At 40.5% G+C, this 25,772-nt stretch overlaps 1 protein-coding gene across 2 annotated transcripts in view; it reads left to right on the plus strand.

Annotated features, from left to right (window-relative positions):
• Nucleotides 1–9,509, plus strand: part of LOC109840855 (caffeoylshikimate esterase) — a 25,540-nt gene extending 16,031 nt beyond the window's left edge. For both annotated transcript variants that reach the window (XM_020409655.1, XM_020409654.1), the window contains one exon: nt 9,005–9,509. In XM_020409655.1, the coding sequence (XP_020265244.1) occupies nt 9,005–9,226 (222 nt within the window). In that variant the 3' untranslated portion in view covers nt 9,227–9,509. The remainder of the gene's footprint in view (nt 1–9,004) is intronic.

The raw sequence follows: 25,772 nt of genomic DNA on the forward strand, positions 1-25,772 counted from the left end.
ATTTTAATGATCTTTATGGTAGGTATTGTTAAAACAGTTTTGACGTTTGTTGAACACAGAAAAAAATTGATCGCTAATGGCCGCTTTGTAGAACCAGTAGTAACAACTTGGAGTGTCTTAGGTTTCATTGATCCCCTTGTAGAGTCTTCGAAAGGAAAATCAAGCTTGAGAACTCTACGTGCCGAAGTTGCTTCTAGGTCCAGGCACAAGATCGAGTGAAGGGCACCGACGGCCAACCCACCCGAAGGAGTGGTGGCAGCACTACCCTCACTAGTACCGAAGCGTTCAGCGACAAGGGCTACATTGCCCTCGGTCGGGGCGACATTGATGCAGCGGGTCGATGGAACTTAGCAGGGGGTCATGTCGACGGTGAAGAGGTCGAGTGAGAGTGCATGAATATTGAAGAGGAAGAGAGAAGAGGAGAATGTGAGAAGAAAGAGAAACTATTTATAGGGTTAGGGTTTTGATCTACCGTCCAAATTGTGCCACGTGTTAAAATCTGACCATTCATTAGGCGGGGCATAGGTGAAAAGCTTATGAGGGATACACAAAACAAGGGGCACACGGATATTGAACCCTCTTAGGGCACACAAATACTAAAAAGTTCAAACAGTGATCAAATGAACACGGATAAAAATTTGCGAAGCTGTCTTCATTAATTAATCAAAAATTTACATCAAAGTTAATCAGTATAGGAAAAAAAGACAACTCGACAAATAAAATTGAGCTCATAGTTACATAGTACACGAGATTTGGCGGTTCACGATACAAATTCGGGCACGCAATTCGCCACTTAGGATATTTGGATTCATTAGGGGATAGCTTGGTACGGTATGCAAGTTTACTTAGTGGTACGTTGTAAATTTTTTGGGGTGCGTTTAAAAATTTTCATAGTATATAGTAGAAAACTAGAAAGCTAATTATGAATTTTAATATAAAATACTTAAATACTTTTTTTGATGGAGTTTATTTCTTTGTTCTTTTTTTTTATTTCACAGAGTTCATTTTAGGATCATGGTTTCGTTTTACATTTAATTAACATACGTGTTTAGTTACAAAAAAGTCATTGACTCATACACTATTGTGTGTCTCCCTTCACTTAATTACACATTGCATTGGGTTTTACACACATGCACTTAAAGAGACTTTGCATCTAGCATACTTGTAAGTGGTATGTTAATCTTAGGGAGTTGGTTCGTGTATCGGAGAGAATCTATTCACAAATATACCGGGAATCGGTTCGCGGGAACTGTACGACGGTTCGAGGAGTGTTCGGGGAATCAGGCAACGATCATTACACTACTACATATTCCTGGAATTACGACCTTCCTCGAAGTTGACATCTGAGTTCCACTACCTTTCTAAACAATTCGGCGTAGCCACGCTTCGCAGACTCCAAACCCTTCTTAATAGACTCTAGTTCAGCCTTGGCACGCTCCGATTCCTCCTTAGTGTAGTCCATCTACATTCAGGTATGTATGATCTGTGAGGATCTAACATTCAACCCTCAAGTCTACAATGACGCCCTTCAATTAGTCCATTTCTTCTTTAAGCTTCTGAATCCTAAAGAGTCTCGGAGACCTGAAAGATCTATTATCCTAAGATGAGGATCCATGGTTAGACATTGATCAAGAGTGGAAAAGTGACAAGTGGAGGATGATTTGATGAGAATGGGCACACTCCCTATCCCGTACCCATTATAGAAGAACCTAATCACCCAGCATGTGACACTTGTTTGGTCAAAAGTGGGTCAAAAAGTTAGTCAATAGTGATTAAATCAAAGCATAGTAAAAATGAAATTTGCCTTGAAAAATGGGGTTGATCCGGGGTGGCCGGGGGGGGGGGGGGAGCATGGATATTATAGCATGCCCGTGATGAGATATTAATGACGAATGAAAGCATAATGACTTGTTGAGGATCATTATCTAGATAAAATAAAATAAAATTACAAATATTGAAATCGTACTCTTCATTTAAGAATAAAAAAGATACAAATGCGGGTCTCACATCTGGGCATCTCACATGCTAGCACCTCACATACCTAATACTAGCTGCAATTCACATACAGATTTCTCACACATTCTTTTCTCCTCCTTCCTAAAATGAATAAATACGACTCATGTTATAGAAATAAAACAAAATCTAATCCTAACTAATAGATAAGATCAAAAACACATTAACGAAATAACAATTAATCCAACCTAAAGAACAAACTCAATCCTAACTAAAGATCTCAATTAAAAGAAACAACAAATCTTTAACAAGAAATCCTAATCCAATTATATCAAATCTTTTTGCTAGATTTTGATCCAAAGTTGTCCTACATCAAATCTCGCCTTGGAGTTTAATTTTGATTTGTATTGATGGACTTCGAATTGATGCATTGTCGATGTTGATGCTGAAATGGTGGATCCCTTTCGCTCTGATACTATTTAATGAGGAACGAAGCATAGTGACTTGCTGAGGATGATTATTTAGATAAAATAAAATAAAATAATAAATATTAAAATTGCACTAATGAGGAACGGAAGCATAATGACTTGTTGAGGATTATTATCTGGATAAAATAAAATAAAATAATAAATATTGTCTTTTCATTTAAGAATAAAAAGATACAAATGCGGGCCTCACATCTAGGTACCTCACATGTCTAATACTAGCTACAATTCATATGCATATTTCTCACAAATATTCTTCTCTCCTCTAAAATAAAGAAATACAACTTCTTTTATAGGAATCAAATGAAATCTAATCCTAACTAATAGACAAGATCAACTAACACATTAACAAACTAACAACTAGCCCAACCAAAAACAAACTCAATCCTAGCTAAAGATCTCAACTAAAAGAAACAACAAATCCTTAATAAGAATTCCTAACCCAATTATATCAAAACCTTTTGCCAAATTTTGATTCAAATCTGTCCTGCATCAAATCTCCCCCTCTTGAAGAAAACTTGTCCTCAAGTTTAATATTAAATTGCATTGACATATTTTGAATTGATGCATTGTTAATGTTGAAGCTAACACATTGGCTCTCATTGGCTCTGATACCAATTAATAAGGAATAGAAGCATATTGACTTGCTAAGGATGATTATATAGATAATATAAAATAGAATAACAAATATTGGAATTCCACTCTTCACTTAAGAATAAAAAAGATACAAATAACATCTAGGCACCTCACATGCTAGCACCTCATATACCTAATACTAGCTGCAATTCACATACATATTTCTACAAATATTCTTCTCTCCTCCCCCTAAAATGAAGAAATACAACTATTTTTATATGAATAAAAAAAAATCTAATCCTAACTAATAGATAAGATCAAATAACTCATTAACAAAGTAACAATCAACCTAACCTAAACAATAACCTCAACCCTAACTAAAGATCTTGAATAAAATAAACAACAAATCTTTTAACAAGAAATCCTAATCTAATCATATCAAATCTTTTTGTCAGATTTTGATCCAAACCTGCCCTATATCAAATCTTCCCCTATTGAAGAGACTTGCCATTAAGTTAAATATTGAATTGCATTAATGGACTTTGAATTGATGCATTGTTGATGTTGAAGCTAAAACAATAGAATAGATCCTCTTAGCTCTGATACCAATTAATGAGGAATGGAAGCATAGTGACATTGTATTTTTCATTTAAGAATAAACAATATACAAATGCGGGTCTCATACACGGGCACCTTACATGCTAGTACTTTGTATGCCTAATACTAGCTGCAATTCACATACATATTTCTCACAAATATTCTTCTCTTCCCCTAAAATAAAGAAATACAACTCCTTTTATAGAAATAAAATAAAATTTAATCCTAACTAGTCGATAAGATCGAATAACACATTAACAAAATGACATCAATTCAACTTAAACAACAAACTCAATCCTAACTAAAGATCTCAACTAAAAAAAAAATCCTTAACAAGAAATCTTAATCCAATTATATCAAATCTTTTTGCTAACTTTTGATGTAAATCTGTCATGCATCTAATATAATGTCAAGAACTTAAGAGTATGACTATATACAAATATATTGGGTCCGATCACTTTGATTGGTCATTCCAGATGTCGAAAAACATTACCAGATTTCCTTCTGGTCAATCAACAAATGTTGTGAATTGCAAGCGGGACTGGTTTTTATAAAAAATCATTCAAATAGTTCTCTATGGATGAGCCACTATCAGATAATTCTACTTTTTGGTACTCAATGGTAAGTTCTACCGATTGATTTTTGATTTCTCAATGGCGAGCACTATCTAAATCATCTAGAGAGTTCTCTACGGACAAACATCTGTCGGATAATGCTACTTTTTGTATTCTCAATGGTACACTATCAATTTATTTTGATGTTCTCTATGGTGAGCGCTATCAAAATCATCCGGATAGTTTCTACGAACGAACATCCATCAGATAATTCTACTTTTCGGTATTCTCAATGGTAAGCTCCATCGATTTACCTTTATATTCTCAATGGTGAGCGATATTACAATCATTCGGAGAGTTCTCTACAGACAAACCTCTATCGGATAATCCTACGTTTCGATATTCTCAATGGTGAGCTCTATCGATTTATTTTGATATTCTCAATGGTGAGCACTATCAAAATCATCCAAAAGATTCTTCCAAGGACAAACCCCTATCAAATAATTCTATAAATTTATGCGGGTATTCTCAATGTTGAGCTCTATCAAAATTATCAAGGAGATTCTTCTAAGGACAGACCTCCACTAGCCTAATTTTGCAATCTTACCTCAATAGTGAGCTCTATCGGGAGATTTTTATCTCAATTTCTAGTACGATTAAATAAAGGATAATTAAATTTAAATCAAAGTAGTTACTCAATTTATTGAGGGTCTACTAAGCACAAACAAATGCAAGACTTCTAATATCATCAATTCTACATATGAATGCATGAAAATAGGTGTCTATGGTTTAGGACTACAGTACCGATACGAATCACGTGAAATTGACATATGTAGATCTTCATCCCTACTTCAGTTAGGACAGATGACCAAAGGAAAAATTGTAGAATAAATAGTATATGATTTTGTGAGTTATGTATGTGCAAATAGGAGTCAAATGAATTGAAAAGCAAGTCTAGTACTTGCCTTACGGTACTACCGACGTAGATCATGCGAACGATTCTCTCAAGCCATAACTCCCTCAGTCTTGGCCGGTTGCTTCTACGCGAGATGAACGAGGCTGATGAATACGCCATTTGCTTTGGATTTCTCTTTGTTGGTTTTATCTTTTTCTTTCTCTCGGCCCTTACTCTCTTTGGCTTAAAACGAGAGAACGAAAAGAATGACAGAAGGAGGGAACAAAGAGCTCAGGGTTTCAACTCATTCATACACATAAAGTTGTATTTATATGGGCCAATATAGAGGAAGTTGGTTTGGGTTTTTGAAATGGCATCGAGTTTAATTCAACTTAAGTTGGATTAGGACTGATATTAGATCCAAAGAAGAAGCGTGGGCCACAAGATTGATTACAGAAATTTAGTGTAAATTTTATTATTTCCTTTGTTTTTGTTGCACATGAAGGATGTCACATAGGCCTGCACAAAAAAATGTGCACCAGACGTGTGGTGCATTCTAGTGAAGCATTACAAATACATTTTAGTGTAAATTCAATTATTTCCTTTGTTTTTGTTGCACACGAAGGATGTCACATAGGCCTACACAAAAAAATGTGCACATGACGTGTGGTGCATTCTAGTGAAGCATTACAAATACATTTTAGTGTAAATTCAATTATTTCCTTTGTTTTTGTTGCACACGAAGGATGTCAAATAGACTTGCACAAAAAAATGTGAACATGATGTGTGGTTCATTCAAGTGAAGCATTGCAAATACATTTTAGTTTAGCGAAGATTAAATTAAAATTAAAAAAGTTTTTCGATTAATTGAGGGTGAAGCTGATTAGTTTCTATCTTAATAGAAATTATCTTTCTTAGCTTCAACAGAGAATTTTTAACGGCACCAGATTTTTGTAACAGTAAACAAGCTTTACATCAGGGTATTGATCGTTAGCTTTCATTTTGAGGAATAAGGAAATAAGCACGTCGAATGTTGGAAAGAGGATCCGTAAGAAGAATTTAACTTTAAATTTTTGAGTACATTGTGTCAAGACCTATGACAGGTTGAATTAATTGCCACTATTAGATAGCTTTAAGAATAGCTGGCTTGCATCGCAAATGTAGCTGAGTATGACATTGTACGTCACAAGGTCAACTCAAATACTTTGAAAAGATTGTAGTATGCAGAACTTAGTGGTTGATCTTAAGTGAATTAACAAGAGTGCATTGAGTGAAAGATGTGAGGACCATCAAAAGAGAAACAAGATCATCTTAAACGACGACAGTTACTTCGTATAGAACAGTGGGTGCAAGATCTTGAGGGATTAATTTGAGAAGTTATGAATGTACTATGTTGTGGTAGTGTTGTTATGATTGTAAATAATATGATCATCAAGAGTTAGTTGTCCAATCGAACCATTTTTCGTGGTTCGATGTCCTTGTGTCTATGGGAAAATGGAGAGGTTTTACTAACTTTAAGGGGTTGTTTGGTTTGCTGCAAAATAACTTGCAGCAAATGTTGCATTAACAAATGTTGTCTGTAGCATTTGTTGCAGGAAATCAACTTTAAATTCGTGGTTTGAATACCTGCAATTATATTCTAAGAAATGTTTCTCTAATGCCAATTCATTGTTTGGTTGAAATTCAATTAGTGCAAAAGCTACATAAGTTTTCCATATAAGGAAACTTGAGTGTAGATGGTTTTCTATTTGGAAAAAGATTTATTTTGTCAATGTAGAATTATTTTTATTTTTCAATTTTCTTTTTTGAAGCTTGCACATTTCCTACCATTGAATTGGCCTTAACATTTGTTGTAAGCTTTTTCTATAAAATGCAAGTCTGTTTATCTTTCCTACAAAGTTGCTAACCAAATAATGTATTTATAAATCCGGTTGTTCTATTTTCTTTTACAACTCCATTTCCATCGAACTAAACAACCCCTAAATCACTCATCACAAGAGTATTTTTGTTTTTCCTGATCTTCTCTCTATTAATGCCATGCTTTGAAAAACCCTAACTAATTGTATTTATCTCATGCAAAGCTTCCTAAACAATTCCCAACAAAATTCACTTAAAAGGATTCGAAATCTGGAAACGAGTATACCTTACCAAGCTCATTATAGATTTGTTAGTTGAACCTTCATCTCATAGTGAGCTTGGTTAGATGAACCTTCATCTCATAGTTTTGTGCTAACTTCCCTAAGCTTGGTTGTTGTCGGTTGTTCTTACACAAACTTAAGCTAGACTGGAAACCTTCCACCAGATGTTGGGATGTTTTTTAACTTCATATTTGTGATCAACGTCGAGCAACTTTGATCCAGTCCAGTTGGCTTTCATTGGAGCTTATATTTAACACAATCTATAAACTCGAGTTTGTTTTTCACTGCCAACACCATCATCATGGTGTGGCTCCAAGAAGGATAATTTTCACAAGAGAGAACATGAGTCACCAACCCAATAGTAGGATTGTTAGACAAGCGAAGGAAGTAAGGGTTGTGATGCAAAACGGTCGTAAGCCGTTGATCAAAAGATGTTAGGATTTGCTAGAATTTTTTTATTTTAATAATGTTTGATCTAATCTCTATTTTTAGGCAAGATTTCCTTAGGATTTGATTTATGATTTTTAGGATCTCTAAGAGTTTAATTTGGTAGAGATTTTATCTTTATTTCCCTTTTATTATGATTTGATTAGGATTTGATTTAGTTTCTAGATTTAGTTTTCTCCCTATAAATAAACTTGTAATTCTACATAAGGAGTAGACTATGATTAATGAAAAAAAAAATTCTGAGATGTGAAATTTTTGTTAGCATGTGAAGTGGTAGAAGTTATGACATGAAGTGTCAACGTGTGAGGCAGTTCTTCTATCCTTGCCCGCCAATTACAATATCCTTCACTCAAAATTCACTCAAATATTTTAGCCATTTATTCTCTCATCAAAATATCAAAACCATTCAAAAATATCAAAAGAGAATTCCAAATCCCAAAAAAACGGAATACTGTTCATGGGCGAAGAGCAACCCAATGTAGTGTTCGTCTCGTATACATTAACCCCTCTTACTGTTCGTGATGGATTATGACAACATTCTGCCAAGCTGTTGCCGATTTCTCACCTCAAATTGAAGCCCTCCACCTGCTCCCCATTAGGTTGGCAGCCATGTTGATGGTCTCAGACATGGATGCTCTCGGACGTGGAGGGATCACCATGCATGAGAGGGGTAAAAATACTTTGAAATAGTCCGGATTAATGTTTCATGGAAGATGAAAAATAGTCCAAAACTGCTTTCATGTGATATGAAGAATAGAATCGGTAGGAAAATCTCTTATTGACTTCTATTTTTACATGGGTATATATGGCATACAAGAAGATACTAGAGGTTAAAATCGTTCCTAACCGATAGTAACAAGAAATGAGCTTGAGTGTGTTAAGTGCAAAATCATTTGCAGTCATATAAAGGCAATTTGAAATACACCTGCACAAGCTATAATCGATTCCGTCAATAGTATATTGTTTGGTTCAGTGCAACTACAAGGATTGTAACTGTAAACTGTAAAGATAGCTAGCTTCAGTTGGCCATTTGTGCATATTTGGACACAAGGCACAATTGCAACCTTGTTATCGGCTAATAGAGTTTAAGTTGCAACTAATCCTGAAAAAAATCCAAAAGAGTCTGATATCTAAAGCGAACACTTGTAACTACAATTGCGGCTTTCAAATGACAAAATTTCAACTACAGATGCACGAAACAACAGTTATAACAACCACAATTGCATGCAACTGGCACGTGCATTACCATTACAGTTATAGGAAACCGCACATCCCCTAAGATTATGTTGTTTTTACATCTTTATACTCTATCTAAAAGTCTATAGTGATAATTTCTAACCCATGTTTTGGTATTTTCAGGTTTCTTCTCCATTACTTATTCTCCATGGAGCTGCGGACAAGGTAACAGATCCAAAAGTGAGCAAATATCTATATGAAAAAGCTTCGACTGAAGATAAAACTCTCAAGTTGTATGAAGAAAGCTACCACTCCATTCTAGAGGGAGAACCAGATGATAGGATAGAGAGCGTAATTGATGATATCATTTGTTGGTTAGACTCTCGTTCTTCATCTGTCAAATAACACGGTGGCACCATCGTTTGCAGTCATGTAGCTAAAGACTATGAGGAGTTTTTCTTTCTTTGGGTCCAACATTGTTAAAGTTTCTGCTCAATTTGAAAGAATGAATTGAATCAAGGAGGTCTCCCTTACTAATACTTATTCCCTGATTGGCGTGCATGCATGATAGGAGTTTCAAGATTTCCGTTGATCAAGGAGATGGGTACAAACTTTATGTTGTAAAGAGCCAAATAATTGATGCATTCTTTTCTTCAGGTTTATCATTGAAGAGAATGATTTGAATCGATTTTATGCAAGAGAGGCATTAGAGGCACATTCTCCACCACACCTCCCCTCCTGCTACAGTACACCGGGGTCTACTTGAGATTTAAAATTTTAAATCTCAAGTGGGCCTGGTGCACTATAGCAGGAGGGGAGGTGTGTTGGAGAGTGTGCCTCTATCATTTCTCTTTATGCAATTGTGTTATTATTACCGGATGTGTTATAGGAGATAATTCTTTGTTTTTCTAATGTGTTGTTGTGATCCAAAGATAAAAATTTGATTGTATCTTGAATCTAAAACAGTCCAAATTGCCTTTTTTTAACAGCTATTAGTTTTTTAGTAATTGGTAATGTATAAATTGAGGTCCAGATTTCTCTTACTTAAATAATAATCATTATCTGATCACTTAAATTGGGGTCTAGATTTCTCTTTCTTAAATAATAATCATCGTCTGATCACTTTATAATCACCTTTGGAAATTTATTTTAAAAAAAAATGATATTTTGTTGAGGTCAAAACCAATTAATTAATAATAAATGCTGTCTGCCATTGACAAATAATGGAAGTCTTGCTACCAATAAGTAAATAATACTGCAAAATTCACAGAACAGTGGAAGTGAAAATTAATGATCTTGATTTAGTCGAAGTTACTTTCTTAATAAGCATATGTTGAAGTTAAATGTCTTCTGAAAGTGATAAGAGTAGCAATTTGCACATTCATGTAAACAATCTTGATTGGTAATTTATTAAACTTAATGCATAGTGTTTCCGCTTATTACTTGCACAAAATTTCATCCTGTCATTTTGATTCTTGGTTATTATTACCAATATCAATTATATTAGCATCAATTTCAATGCACATATTCCAATGGCATGAAAATATTAGGGTTGTTAATCCAAATTTTCTAGGGTACTATTAATCAAGAAAACAAAAAATTTCTTCCCAATAATCTTTAGCATTAAATCCTAATCACATGTGGTTTAAACCCTAGTTAGAGTTGATCCCAAATGACATTAAGCCCAACCCAGAACAATGTTAAATACCCTCTTAAACAATTTTTGTACAGCCATGTTCTGAGAGGGGAGATTTGCACAAAAGACCTTATTTACACAATTTTACTTTACCGATGGCACATGGGCAAGAATATATATACACTCAGCCTCACATTCTCTCTCTCATTCTCATTTTAAAAGAAAAACTATCCAACTCTCTCTCCCTACCTCCCTCTAATCGGCCAGCATAACAGCCTTATACGCTCCAAATTTCCACCATTAATCCCTCTCTAAATTCTCTTTCTCAAGCTAGAAGGAAGGAGGAAGTCTAGGATCCACGAAGGAGTGATCTTGGGGGTAAAGAGAGTCAGACTGTAGGACGCCAATCTCTGCTTCTGGACCGAATCCATATTAAGTATATCGAGGATGTTACTCACATCCTCCTTCCACTTATGGGCTGTAAGAGGATCTGCTGACCCCTGAAACTCTGGTGCTCTCATCTTCTGGTACCTCCCAACCATACGGAGCCAATCCTCCTACTCTGTGGCTCTATCTGGGACTGCTGGTGGAATAGCTGTAGGTGCGGTCTCTTGGGATCTCTCACTGATAGGAACTGCTGGTATCCCCTGTGGCTGATCCGCTGGTGGTGGTGGTGGTGGTGTCGGTGGCACAATATGACTCGCCACAAGCTCCTCAATTGCTGCCATCCTAGCTACGATGGGAGCCATGAGATCAATAAGGTACTGGGGAGCCTGCTGCGACTCAGGTGGTGCCTGCTCCTGCTCGGGTGGAGCCTGTTGTGGCTCAGGTGGAACCTGTTGTGGCTCAGGTGGAGCCTGCTAGGGCTCTGCCTGAGCGGCTCTTCGAGTGCGGGGTCTGCCACGTCCTGCCATCTCTGATCTCAAGAATATAAAAGTTCATGAGTCAAAGTAGACATATATACATACATAATGTATCACAATACGATTTTCACAACATATAGTATTCACGCATATACTTTAAACAAAAATAGTTGTCATAAAAAAATTTCTCAAAATTTTGAGATATACGCATATACTGTCCTCACTCATACTAGGAAATTCCTATCGGACTCTAACATGAATCCTAAGAAACTCTATCCTAGCTCCACGACTCGATACAGGAAGATCCTAACGATATTAGAACTAGAGCTCTGATACCAACTGTGACGTCCCTGGATTCACACAAGGCTGCAGTCCAAGTTAAAACCAAGAATGTCAAACCTGCCATGCACCACATCGTGCAATAACATGTTTCACCATCACAATTAACACCTGCCATGCACCACATCGTGCAATAACATGTTTCACCATCACAATTAACATCTCTCTAGTAGAGTCAATAATAGGTGTAGGTACAAAGGATGTTTCACCATCACAATTAACATCTCTCTAGTAGAGTCAATAATAGGTGTAGGTACAAAGGCAAGTAAAGGGTAATACAAAAGATAACTGATGAAATGATAAAGATCAAATAAATATTCCATCATCCGTCATACAGATATACAAAGTAAATGTCTGAAATAAATAAACCGGAGTTCTCAACAAATCTCAAATACAAGTGTCTGAGTAAAGGAAATAAGGCACACAGCCTTTACAACTTCTAAAATATAGTCCTCAAGTGTCTAAACAAAGTCTACAGTGGAGCTCCAAAATAAAACATAGCTATAATAGACAGCTGAACACAAAAGTGCATCACCATCAACCTGCGACTCTCCGGGCTCCGGGCTCGTTACTTGAAAGGGGGAGGGACAACGAGCGTCAAAGCGCTAGCGACCAACATTATAACCAACCTCAAGGGAAAGGGCTCGTTGTATAAGAAAATACAGATTTATACATAGAATAATCATATCATTACTCCTAACTGTATAAGAAAATACAGATTTATACATAGAATAATCATATCATTACTCCTAACAAATAAAGGGTTTTAGTATTTAGGAAACTACAACACGAGCGTAGGTACGTCGAGTGAAATAATCCAAATAAGGAAACCCTCATGTATATACCTTATATCTCAAATTGTAAATCCCTAAATACAGAACCCAAAATCTAATGCAAGAACAATAAAGAAAGGAGACAACCTATTGCAATACGTAAAACAAATGTCATGTCGGAATCACATAAGTGTCATGTCCAACCTAAGTAGCTATCATGTCTCAACTTCATATAATCATGTCATGTCCTGATTCAGCTAAGTGTCATGCTCATGGTCTAACCAATATCCAACACATGGACTGATTTTTGAATGTCCAACATGAGGACTGAATGGATTATAGTTCAACACGAGGACTTTAATGGATTATAGTCCAACTCGAGGACTGTGTATATAAAACATGGAATGCTAATGTTAAAGATATACATATCCTATTCTTGCACGTATCTCAATGTACAGATCTAAGCTTGTGACAAACATGTCATCTTACATGCGTAGATGAAACCATAAATAGTGAAATTAATACCCGATAAACGAGGCGACTCCTCGTACTCAAAATGATAAACAGTACACTCGAATATATATACACTATATATATATACACAGCAGGTGGTTAAACAGAAGAAAGAAAATAAATCACTCGTCAGTCGACTCACAGTCGACTGGGATCTTCAGTCGACTCGTGGTCGACTGGGATCACCAGTCGACTCATGGTCGACCGAAAGAGGAACAAAACTAAAACCCGACAGTCGACTCATAGTCGACTGGGGTCATCAGTCGACTCACAGTCGACTGGGGTCATCAGTCGACTCACAGTCGACTGGGGTCATCAGTCGACTGAACTGATGGGTTTTCCCTGTTCGTGCAAGTTGTGTTATTTCTGCAAAAATTCATCTAAAAATCAAATTCATCAAACTCAAGCATTGTATTATCAATTCTAAACATATGAGACAGTGAAAAATTCGTATAAAACATGGAAAACGAAATCTTGCATGTAATTCTAAACATATGAGACAGTGAAAAATTCGTATAAAACATGGAAAACGAAATCTTGCATGTTAGATCTAACATTTAATCCCTAAACAGAAAACGAAATCTTGCATGTTAGATCTAACATTTAATCCCTAAACATGTATGAGAGCATTTAATCAATACAGAAACTCGTTTTTAAATAAATTCTCAGATCTTGGTTTCATCAAAGATTCGTTGGTGAGGATTTGGAGATCTGAAACACATGATTTTTAGCATCTACACTAAAAAGAACATCGATTTATACTTGAAAATTATTCTTAGGCACAATAAATCTCATGAAAAACGTTTAAAAACTCTTAAAAACATGGGAGAGGGATTGGACAAGATGCTACTCGCCTCTGGTGTGTTGAAGAACAACTCCCTTCGTTGCAAACCACAAGAAGCTGCTGAAAATCCCGAAAATCTCCCAAAAACGCCAAAAATCCGAAGTTATTGTTTTAGAGGGGGAAAGGGGGCTAGGGTTTCTGGGGAGAACTGATGAAAGGGTGTCTTTCTCGAATAAAAGAGATAAATACCAATAGTTAAAACCCGACCCGAAAACCCAAACAAACCCGAACTGTAAAAACCTAGAAATCAGCCATCGGTCGACTCAGGGTCGACCGAACCCATCAGTCTACTCACAGTCGATTGGGATCATCAGTCGACTCGCGATCGACCGAACAGACTCTATTTCTGCCTGTACATGATTTTTGCAAATTTGCAAAACTCAACCTCAAACCTGATGCATATATACATTCACATAAACTCAAAACACTAGTTATCATGCACAACCATAACATAAAGACATTTATCATAAATAAACATTATTTTTCACTAATAATCACATATATAAATTATAAAAATGTACAGGGTTTTACATTCTTCCCCCCTTAAAAGAATTTCGTCCTTTAAATTCAGAAATCATATCTAACGCATAATAATACTAGAAAAGCACGTCGAGGGTCTAATCCAACCCTCACACAATACACCTTTCGTAATATTAAACATATAGTGATATTTATACTTAACTATCTAAATGATAACATTCTCACTCAACCCTTAATCTAACGGAACTAGTACGTCGGGCGAAAAATTCAAACAAGGAACCCCCCATATATATACCATGTGTTCCGAAAGATTAAGAATTAAGTGAAAATACTTCATTCTAGTGTTAAATATAAATATCAAGATATAAAAAGCACAAGTAAGAATTCACATCATAAATAAATTTACCTGCTCAAACAAGTGTGGGTAGTCGCGTCGCATGTCCTCCTCACGCTCCCAAGAAGCTTCCTTAACTCCACTTCGGTTCCACTGAACTTTCACCAATGGAATAACCTTGCTCCTAAGTCTCTTGTCTTCTCTAGCAAGTATAGACACTGGGATCTCAATAGTAGTCAAATCATCTTGAAGCTCAATCTCTGGTGTATCCAACACTCGCTGCTGTTCCTCATCATGCAAGTGCTTCTTAAGCATAGAAATATAAAATACATTTTGTATACTTGACATAGATGCTGGAAGATCTAGTCTGTATGACACAGCTCCAATACGTTCCAAAATCTGGAACGGTCCAATATATCTCGGTGCTAGCTTTCCTCGCCTCCCGAATCGCTGCATACCTTTCATAGGCGATACCTTCAGCATAACCAAATCCCCTATCTGAAACTCTAGGGGTCTTCGTCTCTTATCTGCATAGATCTTCTGTCGACTCTGAGCGGCTAGAATCCGCTCCCCGATCAATGCTACCTTTGTAGGCGTATAAAATTGCTTATAGGTCCCTTAGCACAGCTCGGCACAAACCGACGAACCAACGAGACGACGAGGTTGACGAATCGCACGCAAGCAACGGAATACATCCATTCGCGTGTGGAATCAAGCCAAGTGTTCGAAGAGTCAACGAGTCATCCAACCAAGGGAAGACTCGGACGAATCACGATCGAATCAAGATCAGTTTCGGACTCGAACTCAGAAGTGGATTTACTACCAAATCAGGAATCGGATTTACTGCCAAATCAGATCAACAAATCAGAGTCTAAGTCAACCGAATCACGGACAGAACCGAAAAACGGATACAACGCAAAACGACGAAACCCAACGCCTAAGGGGGGCTCGGCCAAGGCCGAGCCACCCATGGGTGGCTCGGCCTAGTGCCGGCCACCCATAGGTGACCGACCCAGATCTGTGCGCGGGCACAGTTCAGAGAGCCTATAAATAGGCCCCCTTGGTTCATTTTTCAGAGGTTGGAACTTTGAGAGCCGAAACTCTGCCGAATTGAGATTTGAGCTTGGAGTTTTGAAGACTTGAGGACTTGAACATTCAGATCTGGTTCTCGGCGAGCATCCCCACGTCACAAAAGGCAGGAGTTCGAGAGAGAGAGATCAGATCTGAGATCTACACGAGACCATACTCCGGATCAAAGCTTGGCCTTTGATCCCGAGAACTAAGGGCGATTATTTCCTTGGTGAATTAATCCCCCCCGGCTATTATTTTCTTTGCGAAATAATACCCGTTAAATCGTGTAGATCTGACCGGATCTAGATCGCGCGGTGGTCCACGGATTAACCCCGGCGTAGGCAAAAAACCCACACAAGCGAGCGACCGTAAAACAGGAGCTCGTGATTCGTTCGAAAGGAAAGTTGTAATCTTTTTCTTTTTCTTTGATTTCGTTGTAACCGGATCTAAAAAAGACCGGATCTTTTGTAACCAAAAAGCAATTACTTGAGATAACAATGAATTCAATGAAGGCAATTTTCACCGCAAACAATCTGGCGACCACAGTGGGAGCCACCGATCTCGCTGCCGAGATCGTCACGTCGCAGCCGCGGATCTCAATCCCGGTCGAGGAGGAGGTCGAGTATGAATTCGACCAGGCCAAGTTCGAGGAGTACCTTTCATCCTCGTCCGGATCTACCTCCCCCCGCAAGTCCAAGAAGTTCTCCTCCAGGAGAAAAGTTCGTTGGTTTGAAGAAGTTCAGAACGCCAACGAAGCTCTCACCCCAGCTGACGCCAAAGTCGCGTCGGGTGAAGTCCTGCCGACCTCCAACCAGGTCAACCCAACTCCCGCCAACGCCTCCACTGTTGAAGGCGTTGTGACTCTTCTCGAAGAGACCGCCAATGCGACTCAACGCCTTGCGCGCAATTTCGCCAAAGCCGATGGAGTCCACGATGGGGTCCGCTACAATGCGGATCTGAAGAAATAGGAGAGGCAAACAGCCTCACCCCACTAGAATGCGTTCCTCCAAGCGCGCCGACGAAACGAAATGGATCCGAGTCAAACGGAACCACCGTCGACACTTGAAGAGGCGGATTCACAAACGCCGCGCATTGCTTGCCAAGCAAAAATCCTTGTGCACCAAGCGAGAATGAAGAAAGAAAAGAGTGGCCAAGAAGCGCGCCATCAACTTCCGCCAAGTGTGGAGGCCGAAACCGCCTGTAACAAAGTTTCAACCTCCGGTGAATCAACCAAAGTCGGCCGTAATCCATAGCTTCTCCGGGAGATCATGGCAGAATCATCCCAAAAGAAGACCATTTTGGAGCGGCCTCGGTCCACTCCCGATGAGCGAGTCAAGGCTCCATTCAAGGAGCGTTTGGGCCCGATGAAGAAGCCCAGAACGACTCAACACGCTGGGGGTCGCCATCACCTCCAACGTGACAAAGAAATCAGGACAGCTACGCGCACCAACTTGCGCATTGAAGTCCAGGAGCCCGCCGAGAACTCACGCCCAAAAAGGCATGTTTCGAGGCGCGTCACTTTCGAAAGCCCAAAGAAGGCAATTTACCATCAGAAGGAAACATTACCGTCTGATGGTGATAATGTTATACCTGAGAAGTCGTGCCAATACACGATAGGTCAAGCAGACGAATTGTACTATCGTGTTGGGGGTACGAGTAAAACCAGGAAGAGGAGTCCCCGAGAACAGGAAACTCAATGCCCCTGTTCCAAACTCATTCGGGCAGTATTGTCTGAGTGCGACTGCATCAAGACGGTCCCCGAAAGAGTTTCGGTTTTCGAAAGACTTAGTACTGAAACGCCAAAACCAAGGCCTAGGCGTTTCAGACGAAGAAGAACGGTGGTTGAAGAGGGAGAATTTCCGAGGGTCACCACCAACATGACCAGCAGAGGGACATCGGCACGGGACAATCTCGAATCGATTCTGAAAGTATCCCGGCCTAGAACCCGTCTACAGTCCGGAACTATCAAGCGAACAACCTATGGTAGGGTTCGAACAAGACTCCCTTCAGAAGATGAAGAATCTGATGCTGGCTCCGCGGTTGCATCAGACAATACGATATCCAGCGAGGGACAACCCCGCGAGGCGCTTATGATAAGTGCGGAGCAAGTGGCCAAAATGCTTGAAGACGCCTTAGCTAAGCAACAGGAAACCTTCAGGTTCGAAATGCAGATGGCCATGCAAAACATGAGAGAAATGCATGACCAACAAATCCAAGCATTGACGAACCAGCAAGGCGAACCAAGTCGTCGCAACCAAGTTCATCAGGAGGACGTGAGACGCATAACGCCAATAATCCTCCCGTCAATACAGGGGGTGGTAATGAGAATGCTAACGAAAACGCAGGTGAAAACTTGAAGATTAAAAATCTCGAGAGCAAAATCAACACGTTGATTTCCGCTCAAGAAATGAAGAAAACAGGCATTCCTTGTCCATACCCAAGAGAATGAGAATCAATCCCATATCCGACAAAGTTCAACCTAATTAACTTTACGCTGTTTAATGGGATGGGTTCCCCCACTCAACATTTGATTTACTTCAAATCACACTTGGGGGTAATCTCCGGCAATGAGCCTCTGATGGTGCGGTCATTCGTCGGCACTCTTCGCGGAGCCGCCTTCGATTGGTATCGCCGCCTCAAGCCAGGTAGTGTGAACAGCTGGGACCGAGGAATTCATTCTCCAGACCTGCCATAATAATCTGTCCTTGGATGTGTTAGAAGCAATGGGGACAACACCGTCCAAAACGTGAAAGGATCTGAAGGTCCGAGGGGAGCAGGCCGAACGATTCCTTAGGAGAAAGAAGGCGGAGAGAGGCCAACAGGAGACAAATGCTCCAGCACAGAATTTTAACCCAAGGGGGAAAGGTAAGGCACATGCTAATGCAGTTGATGCTAATCAAACTTTCCAATTGCAACCTCAGCAACAGCAGCAGCAAAGAGCGCCACAACAATCGCAGCCGCAATGGCAACAATGGTCTCGGAAGCAAAGAGCGGAGCCAAGATTTCCTAAGGTGTACTCCTTCAAAGATGACGAGGTGCCCGGCATCTTCAAGTACCTGTTGGAGAACAACAAAATCCAACTGCCGGCGATCGTGGATCAAGAAGGGGCTAGCAAAGTGACGGATCCGAAGTATTGTGCCTACCATAGAGCGGTCCACCACCCTACGAAGTCATGCTTCCACCTCAAGGATAAAATCCAGGCATTAATTGATGTGGGCGTCATAACCCCGAAGCCTGCCAAGAATGTAGGGGCAAATGCAGTGTCAATCAGCTTTGGATCGGTGCCCACAACATGGTTCGAGCCGAAGCACATCACCAAAGTGGGAATGAAAATGGTGAATGATGACCCATATGGATAGCGTTAAAAGAGACTTGTGCCACACACAGCCCCGAACGGTGAAATCCTCTGGGTTTATCCCGATCTAATTGAAGACGGACAGTGGGCGACTTCCTCGAGAAGAAAGGGTAAAGGGAAGTCCTGCAATGCTACATTCGCAATCTTCGAGGAGGATGGCGATGAAGCTCCTACTTTCCCGCTCTCCGAAGAAGAACAAGAAGCCTTCGCCACTAGAAGAGGAAATGAGTATCACTACAATTATCCACCACCTAGTGAGCAGGGGGTGAATAAACGGGGACCAGCCAAAACTCTCAAGGAGATGGGGGTGATTACAAGTCCTACACCGGGCGAAGAGGCTCGACGACAGCCGGTGAATAAACCGAAAGAGAAGAATCCCCAGGAGGTTCAGAATCCGAAGCAGTCTCGTTTCAGTCGCCCGATTGGAAGAGACAAACCGGAAAGCTCGAAAACTCCGCAAGCCTTCGATATAATGGCTCAATTAGCCAATATTCTAGCACGGATAACGCTGTATGAGTTGCTGCGGTTGTCTAAGGAGACTAGGGAAGCCTTACAAGAAGCCTTGGCTGATTCTGAAGTATTCCTCACTCGGGTCAAACCGGCACCTGAAGAGCTAGAACTGTCAATGCAACATTGCAACATAGCGGCTAAGAACCTTCCCTGCATCACCTTCACCAAAGAGGATATGCAGACGAAGAATTCAAACCATGATCGGCCCCTATATTTCATCGGATACATTGGTCGCGGATAAGCAACCATTTAAAGGGTTTGAGAATTATTTCACTGATTCTCTCCTCTATGGTAATGAATCCGACACGGAACCATCGGTCCAGGGCACAGATAGCGGAGAAGAAGCTGATTTCGAAGCCGGATTCGATTACAATGGTGGTTTTGTTTTAAATGACATTGTACCCTTTGTAATCAATCTTGACGATGAACAATCGTCAGAGGTAAGTTGTAACTGGCAACTTGCCGATATTGAAATAAAAGATGATTTAGAGTACTCGTTGTCTCTTGATGATGCGACAAAAGGACTACACGATAATCCTGATTTACATATGCCGCTCCGATCATCTTATGTAACAAAGAAACGCCTCCAGCATTCCTTCGGAACAACCCTGGTCGTGCCTGCCAAAACAGGAGTCGAAAAAGAGGTGATTTATGGTAAAGGAGAGAATTTTCCATTACCAGATCATTTCCTAAGAGAAGACGAAGAGGAAGATAAACCTGGTCGACATTTATCTAAGTATAGTCCTGAAGCGCGCAAGCTCATGGAAAAACAGGGATATAATTTCACACTCGGAGAAGGCTTGTACTTTGATCGAGGTTCCCGTATCCCAGCTAAAACAACATATGTGCCAAAAGGGAAATCAGATGGTTATTACCGTCACAAAAGAGGCTTAGGCTATGTTTCCTCGTCTGATGATGAATGTGGTTAGCAAATTATCGATCAAATTGCTAACAAAACTAAGAACGGATACTCTTCTGATTCTTTAGCTGGGGATTTCGACGCAAGTTTGGGGGAGATGTTCAAGAAACTGATGTCGCATATGACTATGGTCGATCCTGTGACGATCGACGCAAGTTTGGGGGAGATGTTCAAGAAACTGATGTCGCATATGACTATGGTCGATCCTGTGACGATAGAAGACGACGATCAAATGCCAACGTGGGAAGATCCATGGGTTCATCACCTAAACATGCAGTACGGTGATAGGTTCGAACAAAGAGAACCGCCCACTGAAGATAAAATAGTCCAAGTTAACATGGGTAACGAGGCCAACCCAAAACCCATATTCATCAGTGACAGCCTTCCCCCAAATGAGAAGGAGGAGTTAATTGCTCTCATCAGGGAGTATATTGACGTCTTCACTTGGAACTATGAAGATATGCCAGGGCTCGACCCCAATGTGGCAATGCACCGCCTCGATATCAAGCTGGATGCCAAACCTGTCAAACAACAGCAAAGACGGTTTCGTCCGCAGATCATGGAAGCTATAGTTGATCGAATCAGGATTTATCCGAGAGGAACAACATCCAGACTGGTTAGCTAATATCGTTCCAGTTATGAAGAAGAACGGTAAAATCAGAATCTGTATTGACTTCAGGGACCTGAACACGGCATGTCCGAAAGACGACTTTCCTCTCCCAATCACAGATGTCATTATCGACAATACATGCGGATTTGAGAGGATGTCTTTCATGGATGGGTTTTCAGGATATAACCAAATCAAGATGCATCCAGATGATGAGAAGCATACAGCGTTCAGAACGCCTCTCGGTGTCTTTTGCTACACGGTGATGCCTTTCGGTCTAAAGAATGCAGGCGCCACATACCAATGAGCAATGACTAAGATTTTCCAAGAACATCTCAGGAAAACAGTCGAGTGCTACGTTGATGATTTGGTTGTAAAAAGCCGCAACAAAGAAGATCACATCAAGGACTTGAAGACGATGTTCGATCTCATGCGAAGTCATCAATTGAAGATGAACCCTACTAAATCCTTCTTTGGAATGTCTAGCGGAAAATTCCTTGGATTCGTCTTCACCACTAAAGGTATACATATCGATCCTGACAAAGTGAAGGCGATACACGAACTGCAACCTCCTAGAAATCTGAGAGAGCTCAGAGGATTGCAAGGGCGGCTAGCTTACATCCGGCGGTTCATCTCAAACCTTTCTGGGAAGTGCCAACCATTCTCTAAGCTAAACAAGAAAGGGGTGTCATTCATTTGGGACGATGCCTGCCAAAAAGCATTCGAAGATATCAAAACGTATCTGGCGAATCCTCCTGTTTTCGTCGCACCAAAATCGGGTAAACCGTTCTTGATTTACATCAAGGCGATGAACCACTCGATAAGTGCTTTACTAGCACAAGACGACGATAACGGTCAGGAACAGGCAGTTTATTACCTATGTCGGACCTTAATAGGCGTCGAGTCTCGATATCCTATGATCGAGAAAGAATGCCTCGCCTTGGTATTCGCGATGCAAAAGATGCGGCATTACTTGGTTGGACAGACGATTTACGTCATTTCCAATGTTAATCTAGTACGGGTGTTTATGATGCAACCAGCCTCTATGAATTGGCGGTTAGCGAAATGGGCTCTTCTCTTGTCCCAATATGATTTGCACTTCAAACAACAGAAGTCGATCAAAGGACAAGCAATTTGTGATCTTCTGGCGGCAAACCCGACCACAGATACGGCAGAAGTATATGATGATTTGCCGGATGAAACCCACGAGGTTAACATTACGTCGCACCAACAAGTATGGCAATTATATTTCGATGGTGCCTCAAGGGCAGTTAATAGCGTAATAATCCCGGGAGGATCTACAGTTTCCTCCGGGGTTGGGGTTGTCCTAATCTCCCCGGGGAAGCATGTGATGCCTCGAGCTTATTCGTTGACTAGTCCGTACTCCAATAATGTAGCCGAATACAACGCGCTTCTCATTGGACTCAGTTTCGCCAAGGAGCTGGGGGTCGAATATCTCGAAGCTTTTGGGGATTCTCAATTGATAGTCAACCAAGTCCGTGGAGAGTATGAAGTCAGGAACCAAGACCTGATTCCGTACCACCAGGAGGCCATCAAAATGGCAAAATCTTTTGAAGAATTCTTCATTGAATACATCCCCCGTCTCCAGAACGCTTATGCGGATGCACTGGCAGCACTAGCGGTTTCACTTGCGCAGCCTCCCGAAACAGAGCTGTTAGTCACAGTAAGGACGCATCAGCTCTGCATACCCATATACGATATGGATATTGAAAAGGAAGACGATGGAAACATAAACACCAAGGAGGTGAATTCAACTCAAATGTCCCGAGATTGGCGTTTTCCTATCATTGACTACGTCCAATATGATATTTTACCAGAGGACATAAAAGAAAGGGAATCAATCCGTCGAAGAGTACCAAGGTTCTTCTATAACACCGAGACCCATACGTTATACCGTAGAGGGTATGATGGTTTGTTACTCCGATGTCTTTCGAACAAAGAAGCAGAAGAAGTTCTTAAGGAAGCACACGAAGGAGAATGTGGTGCGCATCAACCTAGTCCCAAACTGTATGATCGCATCAGGAGAATGGGATATTTCTGGCCAACGATGGTTCGAGATGCAATCGAACACGCACGAGAATGCCACGCTTGTCAGATACATGCGAATTATATGCATCAACCGCCAGAGCAGTTGCACACGTCAACCACGTCTTGGCCGTTCGAGACATGGGGTATGGACATTGTCGGTCCTATTTTTCCCCCTTCAGTCAAAGGCGATCGATTCATCCTCGCAATCACAGATTATCGTCAGATTCTGCGACAAGTTCAAAATCGAAGATGTTTCGTCGACAGCTTACTATCCCGCTGCGAACGGATTAGCTGAAGCGTTTAACAAGACGATCATTAAGATCCTGTCCAAGCTCGTGAAGACCAATAAACGAGACTGGGACGATAAACTCGGTGAAGCACTCTGGGCTTATCGCACCACCATACGCACGCCTACGGGAGCTACCCCGTATTCGCTGGTATACGGATGTGAAGCTGTGCTACCGCTGGAAATTCAGATTCTGTTCCTTCGGATCGCTCTCGCAACGGAGATGACGACCGAAGAACAACATCAGAAGCGTCTCGAAGAGCTCGAGAGGCTGGATGAAAAGCGTTTGGAGGCTCAACAACACATCGAGTTTTACCAAGCCAGGATGTCAAGGGCTTTTAACAAAAGAGTCCGACAGAGAAGCTTCAAGGAAGGAGATCTGGTCCTCGCTGCTCGCCGACCAATAATTCTCACCTCCAAGAAGAAAGGTAAATTCGAACCCAAATGGGAAGGACCGTTTGTAATAGACACAGTCTATTCAAACGGCGCATATCGCCTGATTACTCAAGAGGGCGCCAGGCAATTAATGCCAATAAATGGGAAGTTCCTGAAAAAGTACTATCCCTAGTACATTCAGGATAACTCGTTTACCGGGAAGTTCCTTGAAGAATATTACACTTAATATTCTAGAGGATAACCCAAAATCATTGTCACCACCAAAATCCCTCACTGATCAATTTCAATTGACAGTGGGTCCACCAAAAATGTTTTTTCTGGCCCTCTTGATTCTCTCCATGAGCAAGAGGTCCACTTTCAGTTCGGAGTCCCTTTTCGATAAACGAAAGAACTCCTTCCCTTTTTCTCTTTGGTTAAACCTTGTTCATGGTTATAACCGGAGTTGAAAATACCACTTCGATAAACGAAGGACCCATTTTCAGTTTAGATAACTCATCCTATAAAAAGGCAAGTCTATCTAAATTTTCCAGATTCTCGGAGTGGACACCCCACTTCTAGTTTCTTCCTCGCTGGAAATAGAATATAAAATTCTTCCTTTCCAGAATCAGGGAATAGAATATAAAATTCTTCCTTCCTTGTTTTCGGGTTCGCCTTCACCCTAAAAGAAGACCGGGAAATAGAATATAAAATTCTTCCTTTCCCGCATCGATCTTTTCCGAAATTTGTCAATTTAGGATTCATCCTAGGAAGTTTATCCCGAATCCTAAGCAGGGATAAGTCTGCGCCTAACACGCGCTGTCGGTTTAGTCTTTTTCCGTAGAAAAAGACACCAGAGTTCGATTCTGGGGTATTCTATCCTGAAACCTAAGCAAGGATAAGTCTGCGCTTAACCCGCGCCGCCGGTTAGTTCTTAACCGTTAAAAAGAACACCCGTTCACATATTCAACATTGTGACAGGTTGTTATTAATAACACCAGAATCCATGCCTTACACGCATGGGGAATTTCATCCTGAATCCTAAGAAAGGATATGCCGACGCCTAACACGCGTCGCCGGTTTAGTCTTTCTCTGAAGAAAAAGACACCAGAGTTCGATTCTGGGGAATTTTATCCCAAAGCCTAAATAGGGATAAGTCAGCGTCTAAAACACGTTGCTGGGTAGCCTATTCCCATAACAATGGCGAAGACTACGTATTCGAAGTTGTAGCATCAAGTCTAAGGGAGTTCATTCCTTTAGCACAACGTCACATGCGGAACGGATTTAGACAATCCGCATGCTAGCTCGACTCAAACGGTAGTCGGTAAAGGCTAATCAAATCCGTTAAAGGCTGGGGGTTAGCCAAAAATCCTAAAGTCAACACCTAACACGTGTCGCCGGGTAGCCTATTCCCGTAACAATGGCGAAGTCTATGTATTCAATATCATAGCACAAAGTCTCAGAGAATTTACTCTCTTAGCACAACGTTACATGCGGAACGGATTTAGATAATCCGCATGCTAGCCCGACTCAAACGGTAGTCGGTAAAGGCTTATCAAACCCGTTGAGGGCTGAGAGTTTGCCAAAAATCCTAAAAGAATTATGGTCAATCATTTCAAACGGAATGAGGAATCATAATAAAGATAAAGACAAAAACCAGTTCCACTAAAAAGATCAAAAGTCAAAACATTCAGCAAATAAAATCATACATCAAGCGCATGGCCAAAAATCTGCTGATTAAGCTTAGACAGCTTCTCATCATAAGCTTGCCTTAGCTCAGCTCTGATGGAGTCCTCGTCGGTGGCTAATGTCTTCACAGCAACCTCCTCCGTCTCGGTCAGCTTCTGCTTCAAAGATTTCAATTCCTCAGATAAAGCAGTATGGGCTTGTTGATCCCGTATCTTCGTCATCTGAAGAATACTCAAAGTCTACTCTTTCTCATGGAGCTCTCTTCGGAGCTGGTCTATCTGGGTCTCACAAGAGGCAATAGAAGAGTCAAG

The sequence above is a fragment of the Asparagus officinalis genome, chromosome 5, assembly GCF_001876935.1.
Source record: "Asparagus officinalis chromosome 5, Aspof.V1, whole genome shotgun sequence".
In the NCBI taxonomy this organism is placed as follows: Eukaryota; Viridiplantae; Streptophyta; class Magnoliopsida; order Asparagales; family Asparagaceae; genus Asparagus; species Asparagus officinalis.